We start from the raw sequence: 11,174 nt of genomic DNA on the forward strand, positions 1-11,174 counted from the left end.
CACTATTTAAACTTTTTGCTTAAGTCTTTTTTACCTTCGATGAAAAGCAGTGGAAATGGGGTTTTCCCCTTTATATAGCCAACATTTTCCCTAAATGCCCCTCACAAATTGGTAATCCCAACTGCATCCTAAAAGGCCAAACGATGATGGGCCAGGTCAGGCTTTGACCTAGGGCCCAAGGAAAGTCTCATTGCCGCTTGTAAAACCCTATCCCAATAGAAGCTAGGATCGAGTCAGGCTCGGGTCAAGGCCGATTATTAATCTACGCTCAGTGTCAATTGTGTCCTCAGTATTCCTAGCACCGGCTGTGTCCTCAGTAACCCCAGCACCGGCTGCGTCCTCAGTAACCCTAGCTCCGGTTGTGTCCTCAGTAACCCCAGCGCCGCCTGTGTTCTCAATGACTAGCACTGGCTGTGCTCAAGAGATAGCACAAGTTGTCCTCAGCGCCAGCTATGATCAAAATATAACATGGGTTGTTCTCAGCTTCGGCTACGTTTTTAACAAACCCAGCGCCTGCTAAGTGTGCCTAGCATCGGCTGTGTTTTAAACATTCTATTGTCACATACTCTAGGATGAAGCTGTGTGTATCCTATTACTATTATCCTCAGTGAAGTTGACCTTAACTGTGACCTATTATCCCCAGCAAAGTGGAACTCAGGTCGTTCAAACTCAAGTCATGATTTCTCATCCCCATTAGGAGAGTCCTACTCGTACTTCAACTTATTATCCCAAGTGGGTCTGCTTCACACATAGTTATCCTATCCTCAAGGATATAAAGGACCCACATTTGTCCCCTTTTCCTTAGTGAAGTTGGCCTTATCATATGAGTCTCTTGCAAGCTTTAATCATTTTATCCTTAGGGGGTCACACTTACACTCCTAATCCCCAGCAAAGTTTTCCACTCCTCGTAGGGCCACCATCTCCATCTAAAAAGCTCTCTGCTTAGTATAGCCTTAACCATTTTCTCCTCATGAGGTCAGATTGTTATCAACAGATCTATTTCCTGTGGAGCTTCACCAACATGGTGATCCACACAATGGTCCAAACTATATGACCTTAAACTGTAGTGGAGGTCTAGTTGCACGACCTTAAACTACATAGTCTAAGCCGCGGGACTCTAAACCACATAGCCTTGGTCTGCACTGTATGACCTTAAACTGCATAGCCTTGGTCTAATTTCAAGACCTTAAACTGCGTGGTCTAAACGATAAGACCTTAAATTGTAGTGGAGGTCTAGTCGCATGAACTTAAACTTCAGAGTCCAAGCCGCAGGACTCTAAACAGTATAGCCTCAGTCCGCGCTGCATGACCTTAAACTGCACAGCCTTGGTTTAGTTGCATGGCTTTAAACTGCATGGTCAAAACTATATGGCCATAAACTGTAGCGGAGGTCTAGTTGCATGACCTTAAAGTGCATAGTCCAAGCCGCATGACTCTAAACCACATAGCCTCGGTCTATGTTGCACGACCTTAAAACTACACATCCTTGGTCTAGCTGCTCGACCCTAAACCACACGGTCCAAGCTATATGACTTTAAACTATAGTACACGTCATAGCCGCATGACTTTAAAAGGATTCGCACCACAGTCCAAACTATACGACCATAAACTGTAGCGGAGGTCTAGTTGCACGACCTTAAACTGCATGGTCCTAGTTGCATGACTAAAAACTGCATAACCATGGTCCAAGCAATATAACCTTAAACGATAGTGCACGTCCTGGCCGCATGACGATAACCTGCTTTGTATAGGTCCTGAGGGGTATGACCATAAACTCACCCCCACATATGTGTACACACCTTTTACGTGCACCTTCATGCATGTCTTCCATAACTGACTCGTTTGTGTGCGTGCACCACCTTCAATACCTTCCCAATGAGTCCATTCATGTCACCATCCTCCATCACTCCCCAGTGAGTCTCAACCGTGCTCATAAAACGGTGAACCATCCTGCCACATGTACTTGTCGTGAGCTAGTGGGTCACCATTTGCCACCTACCTTTCATGCATCATCGACCTTTCATAGGTGGCCTTGTTCTAATGCCCCCAAGTGAGTCAAACCACCACCATACTCAGTGCATGACCTCCATAGACTGCCATCCATCTCCACTACAGTCCAACTGTATGACCTTAAATCGTAGTATACGTCCTGGTCGCATAACGTTAGAAGGCTTTGTGCAGGTCCCGAAGGCATGACCTTAAACACCCTTTCACAAAAAAAAAAGAAAAAAGAAAGAGTAATAATGGGCATGGTGTATACCTGGTCAAGGCAACGACATGAGTAAAAATGACGGATGGTCACAAAACCATGGGTAAAAGAGTTTCATGAATAAAAGCCGGGCAAGGTGAAAACCCAAAAGGTCATTGTGAGTAAAAATGGAAGAATAGAGGTGGACATGGCCAAAAGGTCATGGGTAAAAAGAGCCCCAAATAAAAGGAAGTTGGTGAAAACTGTCTCTAATGCTTCGCTTCTCAAGTTCAAGTGAAAATTCGCAAAGGATGCTTGGACCAATAAACAGTTTGATGCAGCACGGGCCTCAATAGGTGGCTTCAGCCCACACTCAAAAGAAAAAAATCCCTGGTGTCACAATACCAGGACCCAAAAAATATGAGCTTCAAGGAAAAGATTTCGACAACTTGAGCCCTATTGTAAAAACGACTCGAAGGATAGAAGATTCATCAAGAAAGCAAGACAAGTCTCATGAAGAAGAGCACTATTCCCACGAGGTCACAAACACACTTTAAAAATGCTAAAGACTACTATTAAGGCAAGAAACTGAGAAAGCCACGACCAACCTACCAGAGACTTTAGTTTGCCTTGCTACAATTCCCTCTAGTCGACAGACCTAGACTTTCGGGACCAGCTTACAAAGTGCCCTTAACTAGACTCGGTAGATGGGGCCCATAGAGGTATCTTGACTGTCAGAAGTAAACTTGGTGTAGCAGCAAACAATGCCAACCAAAGGCTATTCAGCAAACCATCAAGGAAATCATTTTGACAAACCAAAAGATGCCTTAAGAAGGCTAAGTAGGCCAAGACTTTGGACCTACTAGCAGATAAACTGAGGTACCCTACTCGTTAAGGAACAAATGGTGCATGATGCAGATGAGCACCAACCAAAGGCCCTTTTGTTGTCTATCCAAGACAAAGAAACCCAGGCCAAATGGGAACAATGCCCTTCGACATGGTGCTCAATTGCCAGACATGCCTGATTTTGACTAATGGAGTCCGTACAAAGTCCTCAGCTTCAGAATCGCAAATAGTCCACACAAGGGTGAGGACTTCGATAAGATCCCTCAAAAAAGTCTCTTCACCCTCTCAAGTCTCCATTGACAGACCTGTGAACAATGCATCCCTATGTCTAAGCATCCTGGTTGCACCATTGCGTGAATCTCCTAGGCATTCACGTGGTCCTACGACTAGGAAGAAAAAAGTAATAAAGCTGTAGGAATTTATTTGAATGTTGTCCTTCTCACTTCTGTCGAAGCACAACATTCGGTAACGCAAGCTATTTGAATGCATTTTTCAGCACATTGGTCCCCGACGTGGAATAAAGAGGAAGCAGGTCAATAAAGCCTACAAAATAGTGGAAATTTCGACAGTCTCAAAATTGCCCCATAATTGGTCAAGATCTTCATCAGTACTCTAAAAGGACACTTTTCAAGTTTTATAGCGATCAAATATGTCTAAGGTAGTGAACACAGAGAAACAATTTCTAAAAAATTAGCCTCTTGCACCATGAAAAGGACCCTGTAACTAGAATTATGCTTGTGGTACGTCAAATTGATATGGGACCACTACTCTAGGATAAAGTTATGGGTAATACCGAAAAGGGGTAGGGCGCATACTATTCTAGTGTGGCCACCGTACACCAAAACATTATTAAAGGCGGTTATTTTCACAGTCACGGGTAGTGACTTTCGGGGCCTATATCTCACTTGATTTGAGTCAGATCGATCACAAATTTGGTGACTGGGTTCGTCTTGTCAAGACGACCATTTTTATCTGTGGTACGCCCCGTGACGATGTCCGAGGAGGGAGAAAAACTAGAGGGAAGTTGCTGATCCGTGAAGAAAATTGCAAAAAATTCAGCAGCAGCACGCCTCACGTACAATGAACAGTTGGATTTCACACACGACGGCATTGAAATTGCTATAAATTTCAGTTGCCGGATTTCAAGATTCCATCCAAAAACTCAAGACGACAAAATCTTCATTCCGACACAAAATCGAGTCGCGCTTGTTGCAACGTGATCATGACGGCATGCTTAGTGTGGTTCAATGAAGAAACAAAAGAAAAACTTCAAGGAACGAGCACGCTATCAATCCAAATTTTCAAGATTCATCCAAATATCAAGTCTCATATGTATGGCTAAAACTCGTGATTCATGACTTGAAATTGGTATCAAATCGATCGTCGTGCCGAACCCTATAAGAAAACAATTTTCTTTTGATCAAATGGGCATCAAAGCAACCCTGGATTAGTCATGAAAGATCACGCAAGTTCTTGGGCAGCAGTAGAGACTGTTCTGAAATTCCACACATTGTTAGGCAAGGGAAAAATAAACCTTTTGCACCCATTTTTAGAATATATTTTAACTCAATTAATTTGTAATTATCTTGAATTTTAGGTAATTTTGGGCATCCATCCATGTTTGGGCCCAATTCTATATAAATATGCAGAGCCAAATTGTAAAAGGACCCTCGATTCATTTCTTGAATCAATCAATAAAGTTTTGATTTTTCTTAAGTTAATGGGTGTGTCTTGGAGAGAGAGAGAGGAGAGAGAAGAAAGGGTCGATACCCCTCGTTAAGGTAACTTTCTCTCTCCTCCCCTCTTGCTCTATCCTCTTTCTTTGTTTCTCTCCTTTCTCTTGCTTTCTCCTCTTTCTCTTTCTCTTTCCTCCTCTTACACTTTCTTTCTCCTCTCCTCTTTCTCTCTCCTCCCCTCTCTTTCTCTCTCTTCTTCTCATCTCTATCTTTGATTTCTCTCTCTTCTCATCTCTATCTCTCTTTCTCTATCTCTCTCTTCTCATCTCTATCTCTCTTTCTCTATCTCTCTCTTCTCATCTATATCTCTCTTTCTCTCTCTTCTCGTCTCATCTCTCTTTCTCTCTCTTCTTCTCATCCTTATCTTTTCCTTCTCGTCTCTATCTCTCTTTCTCTCTCCTCTCTTCCTAACACAATCGATGATGCTCAACGTCACTGGTATCCTTCTCTCTCCTCTCTACTTAACACAACTGACGATACTCAGCACGGCTTGTATCCTTCTCTCTCCTCTCTTTCTAACACAGCTAGCGATGCTCAGCACCCCCTATATCCTTCTCTCTCCTCTCTTCCTAATGCAACCAATGATGCTTAATGCCACCTGTATCCTTCTCTCTCCTCTCTTCCTAAGATGGTCAGTGATGCTCAACGTCGCTTTTATCCTTCTCTCTCCTTTCTTTCTAACACAGCCGCCGATGTTTAGTGTTGTCTGTGTCCTCGCTCTCTTCTTTGTCTAACATAGCCAGTGAAGCTCATCAATGCTTGTGTTCTCTCTCCTCTCTTCTTAGCATAGCCAGCGATGTTTAGCGTCATCTGTGTTCTCTCTTTCTTCTTTGTCTAACACAGCCGACGAGCACAACCTGTTTCCTCTCTCTCCTCTCTTCTTAACACAACCGACGATGCTTAACACTGTCTGTGTTCTCTCTCTTCTTTATCTAACACAGTCGATGAAGCTCAGCACCGCTTGTGTCTTATCTCTCCTCTTATTCTAACACAGCCGACGATACTTAGCACCGTCTATGTCCTCTCTTTCTTCTTTGTTTAACACAGTCGGCGATGATTAGCTCCATCTGTGTCCTCTCTTTCTTCTTTGTTTAACACAACCGGTAAAGCTTAACGTCGTCTTACTCATCATAACCGGTGGAGACACATCACTGACTAAGTTTTCTTTCTCCTCCTCTTATTGTTGTCTGTATCTTTGTTCCTTCTTTCTCTCTTCTCTAATGCTTTTCCCTTCCTTTATTTCTCTTCCTCTCCTTTTTATTTATTTATTTTTTCTGTTCTCTTCTTCTTCTCTTATCCTATTCCTTATTCTTTCTTTATGATCTCCATTCTTTCGTTTGATTAAGAGGCGTCGAGATTAGCCTTCCATGGTAGTCTTGTTGTCTAGCCGTAATGTTGTTGTGCTAAAATTATTGTGCCTGCTTTATTGCCACAACAGACTAACCATCATGTCTAGCTAGTCGTATAAGTATTGACGTCTAATAGTAACTTTGTTGAGCCAGTTTGAGTTACCGAGCCCATTTTACTGCCACTGCAGGTCAACTACCTACCAACTTAGTCATTGTGTTGATCTCCCCACCTGATCAAATTCTTCTCTTCCTCATCTTTCTTCTCTCATTATTCTCTTCTTCTTTTTGAATACGCATGCTCGTGTATGTTCACTCGAAGGCAAGGTGACGTCTGTTGATCCTCCTATCTTATAATATTTGCCATATATATGTGATTGCAGAAAACAGGAAAATACAAGGTAAGGGAGACTATTTCGAACCAATGTTATGACTGGGGGGCTTTCTTCGTGATCTAAGAGGCTGCCCAGGCGAGCCAGCCTGAGTAAATCCCAAACCCACCTTAAATGCCTCTCTCACCGGTTGGTAATAGCTGCCCTTGTTCTCTAACGAGGTTCCCAAGAGAGCGATCCTAATGTCTCGGGTCTCCTTGAAACTCGAGACACGTGCCACCCTATCATCCTGATCTGGAGGGCGAGATCAAGGCACCTTACCAGCCATCTGCAGTTCACTACTCTCCCTTTCGCCGCAAGTAGTAGTGCCCAACGCCATCCATGACTGTGGACGGCGATGCCTAATGCCCTCTAGGACCTTCTCTCTCATTTGTCTCGTGTCTTCTCTTCACTCTCTTCTCTTCTAGTATTGTTATAGTGGTCTGGCTGTCGAGCAGTATTGTCGTCGTGTTGGTCTAGAGTACCGTGCACATCTTTCTGCCACTCTGAGTTGGTCACTGCACTTGTCCAGCTATCATGCTAGTCTCATCCCCTTGTCGAGTCTTCTTCTCTTTTCTCCTCTTATTCATCACCCTAATTTCTCATCTTCTCTGCCATATGAATGCGCATCGTCCCAAGACAAGGTTGGGTCCTTCGACTCATTTGTCTTGCAAATTAACCATGCTAGTGCTGTGTAAAAAATAAGGAGATTGCAAGTCAAGGGAGGTGAGTCTGAACCAGTTAAAGTAGCTGAGGGGCTTTTCGTTGTGATCTAAGAGGGTGCCCACACGAGTCAGCCCGAGTAAATCACGGACCCAGGTGAGGTTGGTCCACACTTCGTGTTCAAAATTCCTACTCACAAGTTGAACACCTACCCTTGTTTTACGAACAAGGTTCTCGAGAGAGCGGTCTCAGGTCCCCGGTCTTCCGAACCCGAGACACGTGTCACCCGATCACCTAGATCCGGGGAGGCGAGATCGAGGAATCCAACTAGTAGTATAACACCCTCTCGCTTGGAAAGCAGAAGGAGAGGGTCGTGTCTTGCAAGGCCATTGCTTATTGAAAGCCCCAAAACGCTGCCATGACGCTGCCCCCTGACCCCTGCCATACTCGCTGGAGGGCAATAGGATGCGGGACCGTGATCATAAGAGTAGCGACTGTCACTCAGGTCAGAGTGCACTCATCACTTTATGAAGGTGGAATCAAAACAAACCAAGAAACAAAACTAAAACTTCCAACACAACCATGTAATTAGCGAACCAATTAAAAACCAATTACATACATATACTAAAAAATTATTACAATTGAGTTCCAGGGCGCCAAAGGCCCAACAACAAAATACATAACTCAACAAAAACAACAACATGGCCCACAACCAACTAACACCTACAGCCAAAAGCCTCTTGGTCAAGTACAGCGTTGCAGCCACCAAAACGTTCACCCCGATTGTCTGTCCTTGACTTGCGAACTATCACTCTACATGGAAAAAAGTCAAAGGGATGAGCTATAAAGCCCAGTAAGTGGATCAAGCATCATGCATTCCTGCTTAAACAGAATTATTCCCATTAATTCACAAGATTCGTACTGGTGTCTTAATGTGGAGTCATTTATCAAAACGTTTTTGCAATTATGAAACGAGGGCAAATTAGATATCGTGGCATAAGCTACTAGTATATAACAGGTTAATAATTCAAGAAGATGTATAAACAATTGCATATAAATAATTATAAGCAATCTTATCACTGCCTACTCTTGACGTAGAATCCCCATCCACCAGGCTAAGCCATTCCTGTTACTTGGGATTCCACCCTCCCATAGGAGGGAAGGCAATGACAAGTGGATGACCCATTTCGTACTGCCTTCACACACACAAACACATTCCCCAGTACGCATTGGGGCTTTTGATAGGCTGAGGCCTTACAAGACACGACCCTCTCCTTATGCCTTTCTGGCAAGAGAGTGTTACACGACCATTGGATGACCCAATGCGTAGTGCCCATATAGATCTCGGGGGCATTACCCTCCTAAATATTTACATTCACATCCTAGCTCTTGTTTTATCATGGGGAGTCAGGGAAAGATTTTCTTTTTTCGGCACACCAATGGATGACCCATTGCATAGGGTTTCATATCATATAGGCATGTCTTAGTACAATCATGCACATTCATATCACATAGGCATGTCTTATTACAACAATGCACATTCATGTCACATAGTCATGTCTTATCACAACCATGCACATTCATATCACATAGGCATGTCTTATTACAACCATGCACATTCCTATCACATAAGCGTGTCTTATTACAACCATGCACATGCTTATCACATAAGCATTCACAAGATTCATGAGTATTCACTACTTCATAAGCATTATCAATTTCATAAGCATGTCTTACTACAACCATGCCTTGTACAATAATTCATAAGCATTCCTCAATTCATAAGAATTTTCAATACTTGGTCAGTTATTCATAAAGAAGCGGGCACTTCATTGTGATAGTCCCCTAGAAAATTGGGCATAACTCCCCATCATCAGAGAATTTGGTCATGGTTTCGAACCAATTTAAAACTAGACTCGCTCATCTTTCAATTAAAATTGGTTTGGGCTCAATCAGAGATAGATCATTCCAAACACATGTAAGATTCTTGAAATTCCTGCAACTACAACAGTGACATACTCTTAGAAAAAGGGATGTAATTTCCAATCCATAAGGAATTTGGGCCTGCCATCCAAATAATTTTTGAAGTAAACACAACCACATTTCATTGAAAACTAGTTTGAGTTTAGTTGGACATGATTTGGTCGATAAAAAGTTCATCACAAGAATGCACACAGTTCCCCAAATTGTATTCCCAAATTTTGGCATACTTCAAAGAATGAATGATATCTTCCTAACCAAAATAGGCATTAATACAAGAACTTTTCATATTAAACTAGACTCACAAGGGTGATTTTCAACCAATTTCATAACTTGCAAAAATATCTACAAGGCTACATTCATCATGAAATTAAGAGTTACAGTTCTGAAAATTCAGGTCCATACTAGTACAATCACATACATTCACCCCATTTTATCATTTCACATATTTTCATGCTTGAATCCCATACTACATAATCAAACTAGATTATGGAAGCATAAATTTTACTAAATCCACTTACCTATAACAAGGAGTTCCTAGTTTTACCCCACACGGTTTTGCTTCAAGGCCCAAGCTCAAGGTTCTTAAGGGCTTTAACGGGAAAACGTGAGTGAGAGTGTGAGAGAGTGAACTCTTGACAGGGGGGGTGTGTGAAAGGGTACTTATAAGCAAAGTGAGGATGAGTCAGCATGCACAAGCCACGTGGCACTGATGCAAAAGTTAGGTGGCATAAAACACTCACAGTAGCTAGCACACACGTGGTGGTAATTATCACTCACGACGACTGCTCTTGGTCTTCTTCACCCATGGCCGCTGGCGGAAGCTCTTCACTTACACTCGCAGTGGCTTCACACATGACGGAAACACGCACGTCGTCTGCTCTTGGTCCTCTTCACACACGGTTTCTACACACTTCAAGCATGTTGGCTACACACTTCATGCACGGTGGCTACGCACTTCATGCACAGTGGCTACACACTTCACAGACGGTAGCTACACACTTAAACCATTATCGGTGGAACACTCTTGCTTCGGAACAACCTGGGTCCTCACATCATCCCCCCCCTAAAAGTGGTTTTGTACTCAAACTCATCTCTTATTGATCAAATAAATGGTATCTATCCTTAATCTCATCTTCTCATTCCCAGGTCGACTCTTCTCGCGAGTGATAAAAGAGGGATCACCTTAGTACGTAACACCTGCAGCCTTCTATCTAGTATCTCAACATGCTGCTCATGAAGGTTAGGTCTTCCCTTATCAGAACTGGCTCATAATTGAAAACATGCGATGGGTCGAGCTAGTACTTCCTCAATAGAGATATATGAAATACATTGTGGAAATTAGCCAACTCGGGTGGTAGGGCAAGTCGGTATGCCACACTTCCAATTTTTTCTAGAATCTCAAATGGTCCAATATAACGTGGGATCAACTCTCCTTTCTTACAAATCTCATAACACCCTTAGTTGGTGACACCTTCAAGAAAATCTGATCACCCACCTTGAACTCGAGATCTCTTCGCCGGTTATCGGCGTAACTCTTCTGCCGACTGTTCTGAGCAATCAAAGCAATCTTCTCAGAGGTTACTTGAAAAATTTCTGACCCCAATAATCTCCTTTCACCGATTTCATCCCAACAGATAGGCGACCTGCACTTCCTTCCATAAAGGGCATCAAAAGATTCCATCTGAATACTAGCTTGGAAGTTGTTGTTATATGCAAATTCTATCTGAGGCAAATGATCATCCCATCTTCCCTTAAAGTCAGTGACACAAGCCCTTAGCATATCTTCCAGGGTCTGAATGGTTCTCTCTGACTACTCATTGGTCTGGGGGTGAAAGCCAGTGCTAAGGGTAAGTCTTGTCCCCATGACTGATTGTAGACTAGCCCAAAATCTAGAGGTGAATCTAGTGTTCCTGTCGGACACGATGCTGACTGGTGTTTCATGTAACCTCACTATCTCCTTGATGTACAACTGGGCTAGTTTGTCTAAGGTATAGGTCATGCGGATCGGTAAGAAGTGGGTAGCTTTGGTCAGCCGGTCCAC

The 11,174-nt window shown here is 43.0% G+C and overlaps 1 protein-coding gene across 1 annotated transcript; it reads right to left on the reverse strand.

Moving 5' to 3' along the window:
* Positions 1 to 10,556: 10,556 nt before the first annotated feature.
* LOC148783733 (uncharacterized) lies at positions 10,557 to 10,913 on the reverse strand. The gene has a single exon (XM_088871949.1). The coding sequence runs from the start codon at positions 10,911 to 10,913 to the stop codon at positions 10,557 to 10,559; it is 357 nt and encodes a 118-aa protein (XP_088728075.1).
* Positions 10,914 to 11,174: the final 261 nt, after the last annotated feature.

Source organism: Amborella trichopoda, chromosome 1, assembly GCF_054954075.1.
Source record: "Amborella trichopoda isolate Santa Cruz 75 chromosome 1, AtrichopodaSantaCruz75HAP2 v2.0, whole genome shotgun sequence".
Classification (NCBI taxonomy): Eukaryota; Viridiplantae; Streptophyta; class Magnoliopsida; order Amborellales; family Amborellaceae; genus Amborella; species Amborella trichopoda.

What these genes read in the sequence shown, in the direction of transcription:
- LOC148783733 (XM_088871949.1), bottom strand. Translation starts at nt 10,913, where the DNA reads ATGCTAAGGGCTTGTGTCACTGACTTTAAGGGAAGATGGGATGATCAT.